This window comes from Mandrillus leucophaeus, unplaced genomic scaffold (genome assembly GCF_000951045.1).
Source record: "Mandrillus leucophaeus isolate KB7577 unplaced genomic scaffold, Mleu.le_1.0 Scaffold2, whole genome shotgun sequence".
NCBI classification, from domain to species: Eukaryota; Metazoa; Chordata; class Mammalia; order Primates; family Cercopithecidae; genus Mandrillus; species Mandrillus leucophaeus.
Genome location: NW_012102031.1, coordinates 3,737,778 through 3,756,382, shown reverse-complemented (window position 1 = coordinate 3,756,382; position 18,605 = coordinate 3,737,778). Strand labels below are relative to the sequence as shown.

Here is an 18,605-nt window from a genome sequence, read left to right as displayed (position 1 = left end):
CTTCTAAATCCCACATCCCCTCTGGGACTTCCTCCAGTGTTCCCCACAGTGGCTGTTTCCTCCCCACAGCCAGCCCACCCCACGATGCGGAGGATCCATTTCCTCTATGGAAACCCTCAGGCTGCAGAAACCCATCTCTCCTCACTGCCAGAGACAAGCACAAGTTCACGTGTCAGGACTGCGTCAGGACCAAGACCGACAGAGTGGCCTGTGTGTCTCTTCCCTCCCACTGGACTGAGGCCTCCCCGAAGCCACGGGCCTGCGTGTATGTGCACGCATGTGTGAGCATGGATGTGTGTGTGTGTGTGTGCGCGCGCCAGTGTGTGCGATCGCGCCTGAGGCTCCCAGAGTGAGAGGAACACGCCGCAAGCTGTCGGCACATCCTGCCAAGGCAGAAAGGTTAATTGTCACACATGATGCCAACAGACAGACCTCCGGCAGATTCATTTGGTTTTGTTTTGTGGTTATTTTTTTTTTACAACTTTAAATACGGAATATAAATAAATTTTACATTTAAAAAATAAAAGGAAAGCCCCCAAAAATATAATCACCGACTTTACAAACTGAAGGAAGCAGGTTTTGGAAGGTGGGAAGGGGGAAAGTGCAGTAGGTGGGAAGGGAGGTGGGAGCTCAGACCCCACCCCTAGGGGGTCTTGGGGATCTCTTCCCTTCTCTCCCCCATTCCCAGCCCACAAGCTGGTTTCCTAGGAGGAGCCACCAGAGGCGGAGCTTAGAAGGATCGAAGATGGGGAAGTGTGCAAGCAGGGAGGGGTGCGGGCAAGAGGGCTGCACCCTCCCTTGGAGACCTTCTCCCGGGTGTCCCACACCCACCTGGAAGGGCAGTTGCTGGAGCAGAGGACTCTGGGAAATGGAGGTCATGTGGACAGCAGTGTTGCCTCCCGGCCCCTACCACAGTCTCCCTCCTATTTGGCCACTCCAAGCCACAGGCTGCATCAGGGGCACGGCCAGTCCACGAGGAATCTTTGTGTGAATTAGGAAAAGGATCCTTTTCCTCTTTACCTACATCTGCCAGAAATTGTCATAATAAATACACAAATCAGCTTTATCTATGATGTGAACAGTGCTCCCTGCATACAATGTCTTTGTGCAGTGCATACCCTGCACAACCTTACATGGCAGTCTTAGCTGGGGTGGAAAATGATGAGCAGGTCCCTCGCTGCCCTGGCCTCTAGTCTTCTGCCCTAGAGAGGAGTGACTGGGATCATCTGGGGCCTTAATAAGGGGTTCAAGAGCCCCTTGGTGGAGCAGACTGAAGGGCCAGGACAAGAGGAAGATGTAGGGTGGAGGTAGAGAGATGAAAGGAACCAGAGGAAGAGGTGAATCAGAGTGGAGTGCAGGGAGGAACAGGTGGCAGGAGGCAGGGGATGCTCAGGTCACCATCTACAGCCACCTCAACCGCAAACTCCGTCTCTAACCCACCTGAGAGGGCACCCAGCCACTTGGTGTGCTGGCCACACCCACCTAGAGGAGTCCACGTCTTCAAAACGAAAACGAAAAGAAGCCACTGCGTACAGAGGCACCAGGGAGACGAGGTGACTGGTGTTTGGGCACTGTGGGAGGGGTTTTCTCCAGTCTGTGCGCCCGTCTGTGGTCTTAGCCACGGAGTCCGAGGTAGCCTGGCCTGCCTGGAGGTGTCTCCCCTCAGAGCTGGCCAGGGGTCCAGGGACCAGGCAGGCTACGCTGAGAGGTCCTCAGGGCCATGTGTAGGGCTCCTCAGGCCAGTCCACAGCGCTCGGGTGTGGCCCAGGCCAGGTGCAGGGGAAGGAGCCCGTTTCCCCCAAACAGTGACTCCATCAGTCTCTCTCACACTCTTATCCCAAGTTCTTGGAGTCAGGCGAAGAAGACAGCGATGGAGTTCAGTCCTTCTTTTTCTTCTTGAGCTGCTGGGCAAGACGCCGGAGGCCGCTGGGAGGAGACCCGCTGATGGAAGGGTGGACAGACACGTGGAGGGGTGGGGGAAAGCACCATTGGCCGTCCGAATCAGGCATCGAGACAGACGGACGAGGGAAACAATATTATCACTCCAAGGACCCCATGGGGGCAATACAGCAAATACCATATTAAATAACCCTGCAGGACAAGCAGAGAGACAGGGGGGTCAGAGACAACCTAGAGGGTCCATCCCACATTCATATGTCCTCCATGCCAGGGGCAGGGAGCTGGGGACAACTAGCTACCCCTGATTTCCAGCAGTGCTCAGGGCTGGGGCATTGAGGGGCTGGGAAGATTGAGATTTAGATCTCCCATTCTCTTAGGGCGTGGTGGGACACAGTTGGGCTGGGGTCTCCAAAGCCCACCACCCACCCTGCCCCAGCTGATAACTGAGCAGAGAGGACCAAGGCTCAGAGGCTGGATTTTGTATAGAAAAATCCTTTCCCCTGACCCCATCCACAGGCCACGGAGAAGGAAACACAGGGTTCTGGGCCTCAGTTTCCCCGCCCGGCCCTCACCTGCCCACACTCTCCTGCCGATGCCCCTAGGCTCCGAGGGTCTCCTTCAGTGCCGTCTTGTCATGCGTGTGCTTGAATTTCCGGTGCTTGCCCTTGGGGGGCCGGCGGACTCGCACCGTCCGAATGGTTACCCGAGTTTGGGGCGTTTTGGCTGCATAAGAAAAAGAAAGACCTCGTGAGCATGTGGACCACTGGGGTGGTCTCTCCCGACTGACCAAGGCCTGCCGCGGACCTCCTGAGGTCTTCTGGACTCAGGAAAGGGACAAGAGGGGAATCTGGGCCAGGGTCCTGGGTTTGGATCCCAACTCCACTGCTCACCAGCTGTACATGCCTTGGGAACAATGACTGAACCTCTCTAAGCCTCGGCGCCTCCATCTGTGGAATGGGGGTAATAAGACTGCCCACCTCATAGGACTGGTGGGAGGAGTAAATGACAGTACGCTGGCAAAGCTCTTTGCACCGTACCGGACACAGAGCCAGGTAGATTAAATATGGCTTCAAGTTCTTTGTCACTGCCCACAGACCAGTGGAGTTTATTTCCCTGCCCCTTGAATCTCGCCTGGAGTTGGAGCTATTTAACCAACAAGAGGCAGAAGTGGTGCTGTGCCAGTTCCAGGCAGAGGCCTTAAGAAGGCCCGGAAGCTCTCACCTTCATGCTTTGGGGGGCCCTGGGCCGCCACATAACAGGTCTGGCTACCCTGCTGGTGAGGCCACATGGAGAGGCCAGGTAGGGACTGGCTCTCCCCACAGAGCCAGAGTCCCTGGACTACAGGGAGAGGAAAATAGGCCCAGCTGTCCCTGTTGAGCCTCCAGATGACCACAGCCCAGGCTGCCAGCTGACTGCAACCAGTAGACAGGCCAACAGAACCGCCCAACTGAGCCCAGTCAACCCCCAGACCTGGGAGAGATAATAAAAAGCTCTGAGTATGAAGTAGTCAGCACATGGCAGCTGCTACAACTCACTTTTTTTTCTTATTTTCCTTAGCTTGACCTACTATTGAGGTTTCCCCCCAACCTCTCAGCCTCATCTGGTCACGTGGTAGGGAGGTCACTGGGCTCTGGGCCAGAATCACACTCCCACCATGAAGCTGGGCCTTTGGGTCAGTTGTGCCTGTCACCTACCGGCCCCTTGCCACTCTGAGAAGCAGTAGAGTGGGATGGATGGGCCACAACTCAGGCTGTGGATCTGACTCACCAGGGCTCAAATCTGAGCTTTCCCATGTATTGTGGACATTGGAGCAAGTCACTTAAACACCCTGTGCCTTGATTTCCACATCTTTATTTATTTGTTTTTAAGACAGAGTCTCACTCTGTTGCCCAGGTTGGAGTGCAGTGGCGCAATCTCAGCTCACTGCAACCTCCACCTCCCAGGTTCAAGTGATTCTCCTGCCTCAGCCTCCCGAGTAGCTGGGATTACAGGCCTGTGCCATGACACCCAGTTAATTTTTGTATTTTTAGTAGAGGTGGGGTTTCACCATGTCGGCCAGGCTGGTCTGGAACTCCTGACCTCAAGTAATCCATCTGCCTTCGCCTCCCAGAGTGCTGGGATTACAGGCGTGAGCCACCGTGCCCTGCCGATTTCCACATCTTTAAAGCAGAGAAGACAGCAGCCCTGGCCTCCTAGCGTTAGGAGACAATACATGGAAATGGCCAGAAACTCCCCAGCTAGTGTTTACCATGCACCTGGTGCTGCTCTATGCTCATTTCCCTTCACGGCAGGTGCTGTTACCGGCAGGTGCTGTTACCCACACTTTACAGATGAGGAAACTGAAGCAGAGAGACTGGGATTTGAACTCAGGGACCTGCCTCCAGAGTGTACACCTCCAACCACTCAGCACAAACGACAATGTCTGTGAGCCTCAGTCAAGGGGAACTCTTATACACTTATCTCCCTCCTGGGTTCCCAGGTGGCTGTCTTGGCAGGGACAGCTGTGTCTGCTGAGCTCAAGGCCAGCTTTTTCCTGGGAGCCTTTTGAGCTCTCCCAGCCTGCCGGGATCTGACACCTGACCTCCCACCTTACAGACACCAGCTCCCACGAGACAGCTGTCCCATCTCTGCAAATGGGCAGATTTTCTAGCAGTTCAGGGACTTGGATGGGCTTCAGATACCCTCAGAGAGAAGACACCAGGAGGGCCACTGAAGGGCCCAGGGATTTTCTTCACCAGAGCCTGGGCCATCAGCAGGACACCGGGCTATACCAAGCCCAGGCAAGCACAAGGTCACCACACAGCTCGAGTGACAGCACGCAGATCTGAGCCCAGGAGGTCTGACACTGACCACAGTATCACAAAGAGCCACCAAGCCTTAGCCAGGCCCATGGACAGGTGACAGAAACACCATCATACTCAACCAAAATACCGGAACTAAAATGATGGGACTTTACGTCATCTACGTTTCACTGGTATAATGCGCCTCCCAAGAAACTGGTTTAGAAAATTATGTGAAACAAATACATGAAGTAACTCATTCTAAACATAAAGAAAGCCAGGCGTGGTAGCTCAATGCCTGTAATCCCAGCACCTTGGGAGGCTGAGGTGGGAGGATCACTTGAACCCAGGAGTTAGAGACCAGCCTGAGCAACAAATCAAGACCCCATCTCTACAAAAATTTAAAATATTAGCTGGACGTGGTGGCACGTGCCTGTAATCCCAGCTGCTTGGGAGGCTGAGGAGGGAGGCTCGCTTGAGCCCAGGAAGGAGTTCAAGGCTTCAGTGAGCTGTGATCATGCCATTGCACTGCAGCCTAGGTGATGGAGAGAGATCCTGTCTCTTAAAAAAGAAAGAGGCTGGGCGTGGTGGCTCACACCTGTAATCCCAGCACTTTGGGAGGCCAAGGCAGGTGGATCACTTGAGGTCAGGAGTTCCAGACCAGCCTGGCCAACATGGCGAAATCCCGTTTCTACTAAAAATACAAAAATTAGCCAGGTGTAGTGGCAGGTGCCTGTAATTCCAGCTAATCGGGAGGCTAAGGCAGGAGAACTGCTTGAACCCAGGAGGTAGAGGTTGCAGTGAGCCAAGATTGCACCACTGCACTTCAGCCTGGGCAACAGGGTGAGACTGTCTCAAAAAAAAAAAAAAAAAATATATATATATATATATTTCCCTTAATAGAGAAATCATCCTCCATGTTAACTCAATAATTTATAACACGTCAGTTTGAAGCTGTCATATGATCAGCCTTTCCAGGGCATCCCAGCCACTCAACTCAGCTCTGGGAATAAAACCCAGAGGTCAAGAAACGGCTCTGTCTTCACGGTCTCGTTAATCAGAAATGAGAATGAAAAGATGGTCCTGTCCCTAACAATAGAAAGTTACTGAAAAAGAACTATCACTCACATGATTTTTTTTAACGCTCATCTAATCATATTAATCATTTTTTTTAAAGGCAGGGTCTTGCTCTGTTGCCCAGGCTGGAGTACAGTGGTGCCATCAAGGCTCACTGTAGCCTCGACATCCCAGCCTCAAGCGATCCTCCCACCTCAGCCTCCTAAGTACCTGGGACTACAGGTGTGTGCCACTATGTCTGGCTAATTTTTGTATTTTTTGTAGAGACGGGGTTTCACTGCCTCACAATGCTGCCAATGCCGTCTCGTACCCCTGACTGATCACCAGCTAGCTGTTCTGCATATGGAGCTAACTCTCTCCAGTGGCTTCTCCCCACTGGCCCTAGTTCCCCTGCTCAAGGGTACGAGAAATTAGCTTTATTTCTCATCCCCAGGACAAGCTGCCCAGTGTCTGAAGTTGATGGGCATGGAGCTTTCTCTCATCCAGGCCCAGATTCCTTCCACCATCCCATCCCCACATCCAACAAAGCAGGGGGCTGTGGTAGCAAGACTGGAAATGGGGCTACTCTGGATGGGGTGGTCAGGGCAGACGTCTAGGAGGAGGTGACTTCTGAGCTGAGACTCTAATGAAGAGAAGGAGCTAAGCTTGTGGAGAGCTGGGAGAAGTGTCCTCCAGCCACAGCAGTGTATGCTAAAGCCCTGAGGCAGAAACTCATTTGGTTACTGAAAGAGGCCTGCCTGGCGGGGCTGGCACAGGTGAAGGGTACTGGTTGGCAGAGACCAGAGGGCCAGCCAGGGGCTAATCCTCATGTAGGGCTCTCAGGCAAGGGAGGAATCTGGCTTGTTCTCAGCAAGATGGAAAGAAAGCCTCCCATGAATTGAACCGGGGGCGGGCCTGACCCCATCTCCATTTTTAAGATCGGCCCCTGCTCCCAGCTGCTGCAGGGGAAGGGGGCTGAGGGCTGAACCTGGAAAGGTGGTTACCTCGCTGCTCCTGGGAACCCCCCGGGCTTCGGGTCACAGGCCGTGCAGCCGCCACTGTCTCACACTTGCATGCCAGGTGGTCCTCCAGCGTCACCGTGGCCTTCTTAAAGATTGGCTTCTTCCGCACAATCTCGATCTTTCTCACCTGGAGGACAGAGCCACAAAATGCCTCTGTAGAGGCCACACAGCCAGGAGCCCGGGAAGCCCGAACAGCCTGCGCTTCCCACCCCAGTGTCCCCTGCAGCAATCTTTCCTCGAAAGCCCGGAGAGTAGGCTGTGGGGCAAACGCTTTGGCCCAAACAATAGCAGGACCTTGACCTCTGCCCTTCTCGTAGCTTTTCCATCAAAACAAGCCCTCCTGACCTGGGGCCCCCCTCAGTGCCCCCAGAGAGGGAGAGCCAGAAAGGCATTTCCGGGTTGAGCTAGGGCCTGCGGTACACTCATTCCCGGAGCGCCAGCCAAGGTCAGGGCTGCGCCAGAGGCGGGAGATGGTTGTCTGGAAGGAAGTGGGGGGAGGCTTCATCTAGGAGGGAGGTGGGAATGGGGAGCTCAGATGTCAGGTGTCCATCCATAGAGCTGGAAGCATTGAGGACAGGAGATACCACGAGAGTGGGCAGTGGGGTGGAGTGACATTCGTAGTCTCAGGCGCGGGGCCCAAGCCAGGGAGGGAAGGTGGGCAGGAGGAGAGGCCACGGGCTGGTGGCAGGAGAAGGAAGTGCGGCTAAGCAGGCAGAGCATCAGGCAAGGGCCGGTGCTGAGCTAGGGAAGTGCGCACTGCCCAGCCTGTGGGCGAGGCTGGCCTGGAGCGTGCAGGAATCTTTCCACAAGAAGCAGAAGCAGCGGCTTCTCTGATTCTGCCCTCACCAGGGTGAGACCAGGGTGCTCCCTGAGATAGCCTCTACTCTAGAATTTTCCCTGAGTCCAGTGTATGTATCCCCCGCCCCCCCAAAGCAAGCCAGGGTCAGCATTCCACTGTTGTAGGGCGACCTGTCCCAGCTCTGCGGTGTCTATCACCTGGTGGGCCTCTCTGCACCCTCCTTATTAAAGACACAGCTTGTCAAAGAGAGACAAGCAGGTGTCAAAGATGCAGGGGCACCCACCGAGCCTTTCTCAAGAGAGCCCTGAACAGGGAGAGCTTTGGGGGAACCTGAGCAGCTGCCCAGAACACTCTGAATGTCAGGCAAATATTTGCGGATATGTCTCTTCAAGGGACGTTCTGCGATTTTGTCCTCGTAAAGGAGGTGACATCCCTATTTCAAGTTGGCTCCACACCTCGCCCAGCCTGGGGTGTCTGTCTGTGGCTTTTGGCTACAGTGGCCTGGGCCACCTTAGAGGATTCATGGTCGGCCTTAGTCCACCTGCCCAGGAAGAGCTTCCCAAGAGTGGGCCCCCGTAGACAGAGCCAAGGGACAAATCAGGAATGTCCTTCAACATACCACTCTGCCCAGTCAAGAAAGCCTGGTCAGGTATGAGCCTCAGAAGGGTGGCCTCCACCCACCACAGGGACCAGCCTCGGGGGCCTGCGGAGCCTACGCACCTGGACGGGCCGCAGCTGCACCTGGGTGGGGCGGCACTGCACGTTGCGGTTGTTGCAGCAGCCAGAGCAGCGCTGCACCTCCACGCAGGGCGGCCACACCAGGAAGTTGGCATTGGTGCGGTCTATGAGGCGCCGGGAGATCTCGAACACCTCGGTGCGAGTCTTGCACTCGGCGATCATGGCTGGCTCAGCAACGGTCAGGGAACCTGGGAGGAGAGGGAACCTGGGTCAGGAGCGTGGGCCTGCCCAGAGTCCCCCTGCCTGGCAGGGGAGCTCAGCCAGTGCCGCTGGGACTGCTCTTTCTCATATCTTTCAACCCCAGGGTTCAGGTTTCAAGTCCTGACTGTTAGTAGCGACAGGACTTGGGCAGGTGGCTGAGCCGCTCTGAGCCCCCATTTCTCCATCTGCAAAATGGGACAATGAGATCTATACCCAAGAACCACTGTAGGTTTCAAGTGAGAAAATTCAGAGTGTGGGGCATGTTGTAAATGCTTAGTAAATGTCCGCTTCCCTCTGCTGGCAAGTAATTATTTTATTCTTCTTTATGATTTTACACATTTATGGGCTTGTGGTCATTATGCGGGTACCATATTATCTTGAAACCATGCATGCACTGCTGTCTTACGGTGTCATGGATTCTTTTATCACTACTGCTTTCAAAGCCTCAGCTTCCTCCTCTATGAAGTGGGATAAGAACAGCACCTCCCTCCCATGTGGATCTAAGGTGTAAAGTGGGTAAGACTGGCCTACAGCAAGCACTGAGGCTACCGGCCGCTATCCACACACAGAGGACAGGCGGCTCTGAGAGCTGAATATCCCGCCCACATTCATAGATTGGGGGGGGTGGAACTCAGGCCACGTGACTTTTTTCTTTTTTTTTTTTTTTTTTGTGAGACAGAGTCTTGCTCTGTCGCCAGGCTGGAGTGCAGTGGCGCAGTCTTGGCTCACTGCAACCTCCATCTCCCGGGTTCAAGCAATTCTCCTGCTTCAGCCTCCCAAGTAGCAGGGACTACAGGCACACGCCACCACGCCCAGCTAATTTTTGTATTTTTAGTAGAGATGGGGTTTCACCATGTTGGTCAGGATGGTCTCGATCTCTTGAACTCGTGATCCGCCCGCCTTGGCCTCCCAAAGTGCTGGGATTACAGGCATAAGGCAACGTGCCCAGCCCAGGCCACCTGACTCTTATCCATAGGTTCCCCCAGCCTCTAACTGCAGTGTTTTGGGGACTCCAGGTGTCAAAGAGGAGGAGGGGTTTGAGCGGACATTTGCCTCACCTGGGAGGGTTTCTCTGAGACCTAATAATCTACAGTCTCCTTTAGGTCTCTGCAAGGGAGCAGGAGGCAGTTTCAGGCTTTGCTCAAGTTCTACCAGCCTAGGCCGCTGCCCTTCGCTACAAGTGAGTCCCATAGCCCATCAGAGACCACGCTGGGCTCAAGTGACGGGAGCAGGTTGGGATCTCAGCCCTACTGCTTCCTAGCGGTGTGACCTCGCCTACTTTTTTACCCTCTCTGGGCCCCAGTTTCCAATTCTGTGAAATGGGGTTAATAATATCTACCTCCAGGATTGAAATAAGGAACGAATGAGCTTTGCAGCACTATATTTAGAAAACAGAGAGTGTGGGGGCGAAGGGGTGTGATGACTCAACACAGGCATTTAAGGATGGTTTTACTCTCTCAGTTCACTCAGTCCTGAATGTGGGGGGAAAGGGAGTTGTAAGAGGACCCTCAGAGCCCTCCGACTGGCTGCCCGCCCCCATTCTCTTTCCCTGGCCCCCATCCTAATTTGAAGGACCCTTGTTGCGTGCCTCAGTCTTACCCAAGCTCCTTCTTCCACGAGCCAGGCTCTCCAGCTCGCCTCCAGAGTGGGAGCGGGTCATGTTCAGGTCCAACTCGGCCCCATCTTCCTCTGCAAGAGAAGGCGCAGTCAGACACAAGGCGGCCCGACCTCGGGCAGGGGCTCCCTCCGCCGGGGTCTCTGGGCAGGCAGGAGGTTTGCCTCCCCCGACTCCAGAGAACAGTCCCTCCTTCCCACCCCCATAGATGCACAGGTCCTGGCCCTGAGCACGGACCCTCCAAGCAGCCCCCAGGACAGCCACAGGCCCAGGACCCTGATTGCATCCCTGGCTCTTTAGCCACATTTTTGGCCAGAACCCATGTCAGTGGAGTTAAAAATAACCCTTCCCCTTTGCTACTGTAAATGAACCCTCCTCGGCCTCCAGGGCGGGGCTAGGACCTGGGGCACTGAAGGCCAGTTTCCAGTGCCCCTCCACCCAGCGTTCCCATAGGAAGTGCTGAATGGAGAAATTCCCAGAAGCCCCAGGGGGACCGCATGCCCTGAACACAGCCCCTCTGGAGCCCTGGACAATGGCGGTGCTGGGCAGGCGGGAGCAAGGGAGGGAGGGAGAGGGACGGGGGTGGGAGCTGAAGACAGAGAAGAGGAGAAGAGGGGTGGGAGTTGGGCCTGCTGGTGGTGGGGAGTCCCTGCCACACACCCTTCTAGGGCCTGGTCTCTCTAGCTCCGGGCCCCTCACACGTATCTGCATCTGTCTCCCTCCCCGTCTCTAACCTGTTGCCCCACCTCTGCCCCCAGCCGTCTGTTGATTCTTCTGGTAACAAATGACAGCTCCCTTTTCCGGGCTGGGCACCATCTCAGTCTCATCAGCACTCCTTGGAGACATGGGTCCTTTCCAGAGCCCATGGCCAGAGGTTGGCTGCTGGGAAGTGAGGGCTGAGGGAGGCCTCTGAGCTGGATGTTAAAGTGTGGACAGACCCTTCTGTCTATTTCATGGGTGACGAACCACAAATAAACTAACAGGCATTGGGAACACGCTCCTGCCACCTCCACACAGCACCCCATGGCTCCAGTTCTGGCCCCGACCCACTGGCCCCATCCAAGACAAAGGCGCCTGCCGCCTGTCCGTCCCGGGTACTGCAGGGAGTCTGATGACTAGTCCGCTTCCGTCCAGCCTGACAGCCCCTACGTCAACGAGCCTATCTGTCCCTCTGGCTCCTTTCCTTTCTCCCTGCCATCTCTGGAATGTCCCTGGTGGGGAGGAGATGGGGAAAAGATGCGCTTTGTGGAAAGGTTAAGTTGATTAGGAAAAAATAGCCACATGGTTGCCTTGAAACAGGCCTGCTATTGAAAGCCTCATCTCCAAGATCCCAACCCCCACCAGGGGTGTGGAGGGGCCGTCTGAGGGTGGGGGCATAAAGGCTTGGAAATAAATGGTAGAAAGGCTAAATTTGGAAGTTGCCCCATTGTGTGTGGCCAGGGACGGCCAGTCGGGCATAGGGTGGGGGTTGTGGGAGACGTCGGGTGGGGGCCCTGGCGAACAATAGGTGGGCCCAGCTGGGTCCCCCTCCTGCCTGCCTCACCGCCCCCCAGCACAGGCAGGATTGAAAGGGCCTGGGAATGCTTTTGAGAGGGAGCCAGGGGCCCAACGGGGAGAGGAAACAAAGGCAGGAAATGCTGTTCCCCCGTAGATAGCGTCTGGGCAAGGATTACAAAGTGACAAAGAGACAGAACCCCAGAGGGAAGGGGACCTGGGGGTGCAGGGGGGCCACTGACCAGGGCTCCAGGGAACAGGCCAGAGGTTAGAATAGAATGGAATTTGCTCTGAAGACAGCGTTTATAAATACATTGTCAATCCAGCCCGCCAGCCCTGCCACGTGTGTGCCACCGAGCACGTGCCCATTTGCTGAGTGAGCTCTGGGGCACGGGCAGGGCTGCCTGCTGGTCGAGGCCAGGTGTCCCCAGGGGACCTCACAGACCGGGCCCCTAGCCAGAGGGGCGGGGAGATGACTCCTCCAGTGCCATCCTCCCTGGCTGGACCCACACCTGGAGACATACTCGGCAGATGACCTGGGCACCTTCTCCCCGCCCTCCCTCCTCCCGGCACCCCACCCTCGGCACCAAGCCGGAGCCACACGTGGGTGCTTCTCCTGCCACACCCCAAGTCCCAGGTACCAACCCGCCTGCTGACTCGGCCCTGCCCTGGATGGGTGTGGCTGGGCTCTCTCTGGGCTGCCATGGGCCTCCAGTTGCCCAGACGTAAAGGAAGAGGTATGCCTCCTGTCCTGCCCCTCCCAGCTCCCTTAGGGTCTCCTCGGAGGGCCGGAGCGCGGGGCAAGGATTCCGTTTACCTCCGGGGTCTCCGTGCAGCAGGCGCTGGAGATCATCGAAGGAGCGGATCGAGTGGTCACTCAGCATCTCATAGAGCTCCTCGGGAATGGGGTCCCCCTGCCGGGCAGACACCAAAAGGCTGAGTGAGCTGGGAGTGGGGGCTTTCCAGCATGGCTATCTCCCCCACCACATGCTTTCTCGCTTTCTCCTGCAGAAAGCTCTGAGGTCACAGGGAGATGGAAAGGCAGGATCCAGGCCTGATGATCAGGAGCACAAAGGCCTCGGGGCCTGTAAAAGATGGTTGCAGGGTTTGGCTGAGAACTAGGGTCTTTCCTTCAATATATCGGGGCCTGCCGAAGCCTCTGAGACCAAGCGCACTCCCTGCACCCTCAACCCCCAACAGGAAGCCCAGCTTGCTTTGAGTTGGACCTGCCTGTCTATGTCTGTCTGCCCCACCAAACTACAAGTTCCGGGAAGACACCAAATCTGATTTCTCTCTGAGTCTCGCTGCACATCTGTTGAAGACAGCTGAAGACAGCCAGCATTTCCCATGGCCAATCTAACCCCCATTTTACAGAGGGGAAAACAAAGGCTCGAAGACAGGCTCAATTATTGGCAAAAGCTGCATTCGAACCCATGCCTTTGGGATGACAGAGCCTGTACTCCCAGGCTCCTGGGTCCAAGAGGTGCTTAATAAATGCATGCAGCGTCTGATGGTCTCAGGAGGCCCCAGGTCCTAGTGGTATCTATGAAGTCTCTCACTCGAAAGAGGCAAAAAGGGAATCCTCAGATACGGCCGGGAAACCTGAAAGCTTACCCGTGCCCTGTGCCCAACCAAACCCTATTTTTAGAGCCCCTTTGGCCTGTTGCCAAACACACTCGAAACTTGATAAGCACTTCAACAGGCCTCATTCGGAGCCGGGCTTCCTCCAGGGAAACCGCAGGTCCCACAATGACACAAGAGCAGCCCCGTAGGAAGGTCACAGCCACGTCCCCCACAGTTCCAGGAGACCCAAGGGGCTGATGCCAGAGATCCCAAGAAAGAGGCGAGGGCAGATAGGAGACTGAGAATCACAATCCAGACCACCAGCCACTGAGAAGCAGAGAAAATTGCTAAGATGTCGCTGCATGTTCAAAGGCTGGGACCGGACTTCCAGGCGTGCAAACACACAGGTGCAGGCACAGGCACTCGGGCTGCATGGTCTGGACAGACAGCTCTGGAGAGGGCGCCAATAGGCTTGGCATACTACTATAGAACCTTGGGTTAAACCACTCTCTGCCTCAGTTTCCCTGGATTAAGAAGGGAGGACTTCCGGCCCTTCTTGGTTCACTCCACACTCCTGGAGCCGAAGGTCAGGGGGCTCGGAGGGGCTTGGTACAGGCTACCTTCACAAAAGGGATGCTGCTTTCTCACTGCCTGATGGCGGGGGAGTGAAGGAAAGAAGAGGTCGTCTCAGCCCTGTGGCCAGCCTCAAAGGGCCCTCCCCAAAAACTCTGTTTCCTCCAGCTTATCAGGAAGTCTAGGAACACCTCCAGGGGTTCGGCCATGACCAACTCTGGCCACCCACATGATCCAGGAGCTAGAAGACTTAGGGTGGGGGGTGGGGGTGACCACTTTTAAAGCTACATCATTCCCTGAAACCCCTGAGTCTCCATGTCTTTGTTTGAACATGGAGTGGCAACCCCGCCCAATGCCCAAGGGCTGCTGGGCAACTCTAGGAAAAAAAGGTTGCAGGGCTTGGCTGAGAACTACGGTCTTTCCTTCAATTTCCGGGCAGTCAGTGGCTGCACATGCGAGACAGAGGAGGGTATGGGCCCCGCTGTCCCTCACTTTCAGCCCCCATATCCTCCGGGCTCTGCCTTCTCCCGCCCTCAAGCAAGTTCATTCCTTCCACCTCAGAAGAGAGACCACGCCTCTGGTGCTCTCCAAATGTTGACAAAGTATCCAACCCACAGAACAGAGGGCTTGGTCTCCAGTGAACACCAGCGAGAGCCGCTTCCCCTGAGAGTTCTGTCAAACCCAGAACTGGCAGGCCAGAGAGCCGGATCCCACGCCTATGGACCAACTGCCGTGTGACCTCGGCTGGTCACTGCCCCTATGGCCCTGGCTCTCATCTGTGACTCGAGGAGCTTGAAGAACATTCAATTCAGTTCTAATTCAGCCAGGAGGTGTTAGAAGGGGCAGAGAAAACGCCAAAGCCGGGTGCCCAGCCAGGCCTCCCTGGATCACTGGCAGAAGGAAAACAAGAAGTGTTTGTGGGGTAAAGATTCAATTCACCTCCCAGGGGAGGGGCCCAAAGGCCTAGTAGCAAATGGCACTTAGTGCTTGTGCCAAGCTCTCCCTGCCCACTGGAGAGCCGGCTGCAGCTGCCAGCCACAGCAGAGGAGGCGGACCCCTGAACAGACCCAGGCACATGACACATAGGAGATGACATCTTTACAGAAACAAACAGACCCTCCAAGGCTGAGTGCGAAAGAGCCCAGGATAGGGTCTGAGGAAGGAGAGGCACACAGTAGGTCCTCAGTAAATACTGGTCAAATGCATGAAGGAATCTACCCTTCTCCAGGTTCTGTCCAGTATGATTCTCCCACCTCCTCTACCAGGACAGCCACCTGGCATATTCTTCCCCGACCCTAGGCAAAGGAGCTCCTAGAGTCCCTTTTAATCTGAGCGGGGAGGCCATCCCTGCAGATGCTTCTGGTAATGTGGCCACTAGCTGCCCAGAACTCCCATAAGCCCCTGGATTTGGTAATAATACCACAACTAACATCTATGAATGCCAGCTACAAGCCACACGCTGAGAAAAACACCGTATAAACTACCAATCCTAAGAGGCTGGCAGTACTTGTATCCCCATCCTCCAGATGAGAACAATGAGGCTTAGAAAAAATTAAACAAGCAGCAACAGGTCCAGACAAGCAGCAAGTGGCAGAGCTGGGTCGTTCCCAGGCTCCAGAATGCCCACCCGTTCCAGCCCACCATGGGGCATCTCAGCCTCTCTCTCCTGTGCTCTGAGGCCGCTGGCCCTCAGCATCACATAAGGTTGGTGTTGGCTCTTTACTCTGCAGCATGTCCCACGTCAGAGGCTCTCAACCAGAGCCGACTGGGCCCCCACGGGACAGTGGCAATGTATGAAGGCACTGATGGTGGCCACAACTTGGGGTGTGCACTGCATCTAAGTGGGTGGAGGCCGGAATGCCGCTCACCAACCTTCAGGGCACAGGACAGCCTTCCCAAATGTCAGGAGGGCAGAGGCTAAGAAACCCTGTAGCAGAGGAAAGAGCAAGGGCTCCAGATGCCAGCGTAACCTGGATTCTTGGAATCTTGTCACCATCTAAAACCTCGGCTTCTTCATCTTTTAAATGGGGCTAATAATACCTCGCCCGGGGTTACTGGGAGGCATAATTGCACAGAGCAGAGCTGCCAGCAGATAATGGGTGCTTAATGAGTTGTCACTGTCATCATCATTAATTCTTTCCGGATGGCTCCTTTGTGGGCAGCAGCAAGTAACACACGTGCTCAGGGCCAGCAGCACAGGACATTTTTGAGGATGACAAGGAGTGGGTGGAGAGCTGCCCGCCAATGAAAGAGTGCGTGACTTTGCATTATCCCCTGTGCTGGGCCACAGGAAATGGTACCCTACCTCCACACTGGCAGAGCCTGGGGCCATGTGGGCTGGCAGGGCCCTTCCGGGGCTGGGGGTGGGTGAGGGTGGGGGGACACTCAGCATGTGCTCAGCTCCAGGATGCAATGCTCTGAGGATGACGAGCATGAGCACGGGTTCGGAGTCACAGGCTCTTCTTGGTATGGGAAGGTGAGCTGTCTGGAGCCTGGTTTTCCTGGGCACAGGTTCTGCAGGCCTCCAGGTAGGCAGCTCACTTCAGAGATGGGAAAGGAGGCCTGGCACCCTGAAGACGCTGCCCCAGATCTCAGGCCCGGGGTTTCTGGCAGAGTGAGGGCGTGGCAAGGAGGGAGCTGGGGCAAAGCCAGCCATGGGAGCCAAGGTAAACAGCCTCCTCCGACCCCGCCCCCAGCGCCAGCTGCAGCAGGTAGGAAGGGCACGAGCGAGCGTGAGGCTAGGTGAGTGATCTGCTCCCAGCCAGGCTGGCAGATCAAAGGGGCTTGAACCCCACCCTCCTCGTGGGCCCAGCACACACACACAGACACACACTCCCCGGACTGCCTGCCGTTCCCACCGAGGAACACAGGTCCAAGCAACCAGGGGCGTTGTCTGTGGCTGGCAGAGGAAGAAGCTGATGAGGCCTCCCAGAGCCTGCCTGCCTGAGAGTCGCAGGCCTTATTTAGATCGAATGCCAAAGCCAACCAACCCCTTTGAAGAAGCCCTCTCCGGGCAAACCACAGAAGCCATTAGAACCAGTGTTTCCCACCTAGCATTCCCCTTCCTTATTGCTCCTGGGACCCTCCCACTCAGCCTCTGTTCCTTCACGTGGGCCCAGCACCCTGGCCTCCCCACCTCTTGCAGCAGCAGAGGAAAATTAAAGCAGGAAGAGAGGAACCAGTCCAGCCATTTATAATACACAGAACCTTTGCAGTCTGATTTTCTTTCTGTTTCTTCTCTGTCCTGTCTAATCCTGGTAGCCCAAGTCCCAAGATAGAGGACAGACAGACAGGCTTCTCCCTCAAGATGGGGGGCCTTGAAAGACTGATGCATACCGGAGGGCTGAAAAGGAGGGCTGCCCTCGGAGCAGAGCGAACCGAGGAGTCAGTGGGGCCATGGAGCAACTAGGGGGCCAGGTCCTGTCCTCCATACCAACCCAACACTCACTGTTCTTTGCACAAATAGTTACCGATTGTCCACAGGGCTCTGGGCACTGTTCTAACGGTGGGGACCAGGAGGAAAGCTCTCTAATGGGGTTGACACTCCAGTGGAGAAAGCAGGTAATAAACAATGAAATAAACCAGAACATACGAAGAGTTGTCACAGAAGAGGCTCCTCAATGCGGGGAGGGGAAGACAAGACGTGGAGAGGTACTTATGAGGCCCGTGTAAACATTCACCATTCCTGCTCAATCAGTGTCTCTCTCTCTGACAGACAGACAGACACACACACACACACACACACACACTCTCTCTCTCTCTCTCTCTCTCTTCCTGGCTCTTGCGCCAGATCCTTCAAATTCTGTTTGACCTGCCCTTGCACACCTCCAGGGTTCTGGGATTCCAGCAGTTGGTCCCCTGCTCCCTAGGGTCATTAGCAAACCCAGAGGAAGCTAGACGGCAAAGGGCTGTGGGGCCCTTCACTCTTTCCCGGAAGATGGGTGCTGAGGCCAGATGCGTCACATGACAGTGGGACTCGCCCTCCTGGAAGCCAGCTCAGCTGGTGGAGATGGCACCTCAGAGGCCTCGGCAGGCCCTCCGCCCAGCCTGCCTCAGGACTGCCTGCCCTCTGCTGAAAGCTTAGTCCAAGCACGACCAGGACGTGGCCAACTCCAAGGCCACCTCCACCAGCAGGCCTGCCCTGACTCTCCCAGTACTGACCATTACAGCTCCTTCCTGGACTGACCCCCCACCGTGGTCCCATCCCCATGCAGGTCCCCTGCCCCAGGGCCAGCCTCAGGCTCACTCAGGCTTAGCAGCAAAGTGCTTCATAAACTGCAAAGTGCCACATACATCGCGCCTGTGGCCATGTGTTCAAGAATGCTGTGACTAAAGTGAGGAGAAAGGCAGTTTCTGTGCCACAGCCTCCACCCCAGATACACGAGCCCGTGGAGCTGTGGGAAAGGAGGAGGAGGTGCTGGACGAAGCTGGAAATGGTAAGGGGAGGCTGGGGGAACATCCAGCTGTCAGCCTCTCCGGGGCACGCTGGGATCAGCCAAGAGAATGCAACAGCCAGGGGTGGGAGCCCCCTCCGCGGCTGCACACGCCAGGTCCCTCCAGTCTTACAGGTTCAAATGAAGGCTTATGGGGAGGCGAAATCGGTCTGGACACCTCAGTGCCCCTCAGAGTCACATCACCACCATTTTCCACCACGCGGAGGTGGTTGAAAAAAAGTAGTCACAGATGGGTAAGGTTTGAGGGGCGTCAGGCTGACCTGACAAGGCAAAAAAAAAGTGGGTGCTGTGGAGCTGATGGGAGGTTCTCCCTCCCTCACAGGACGCCAGGAAGGAAATGGGGCCGTTACAGAGGTGGTGAGGTGCCAGGGCCCACGGAGAGCCCACCTGTTGCGCGGGGGCGAGCACCAG

At 55.8% G+C, this 18,605-nt stretch overlaps 1 protein-coding gene across 1 annotated transcript in view; it reads right to left on the bottom strand.

The window, feature by feature from the left end:
- Positions 1-442: 442 nt before the first annotated feature.
- PDGFB (platelet-derived growth factor beta polypeptide) overlaps positions 443-18,605 on the bottom strand; it is a 20,102-nt gene continuing 1,939 nt past the window's right edge. Inside the window, exons 2-7 of the mRNA XM_011978834.1 lie at positions 12,422-12,518; positions 10,095-10,184; positions 8,277-8,482; positions 6,740-6,884; positions 2,472-2,622; positions 443-2,091 (exon numbers count right to left, since the gene is read on the bottom strand). Coding sequence (XP_011834224.1) covers positions 2,498-2,622; positions 6,740-6,884; positions 8,277-8,482; positions 10,095-10,184; positions 12,422-12,518 — 663 coding nt within the window. The 3' untranslated portion in view covers positions 443-2,091; positions 2,472-2,497. The remainder of the gene's footprint in view (positions 2,092-2,471; positions 2,623-6,739; positions 6,885-8,276; positions 8,483-10,094; positions 10,185-12,421; positions 12,519-18,605) is intronic.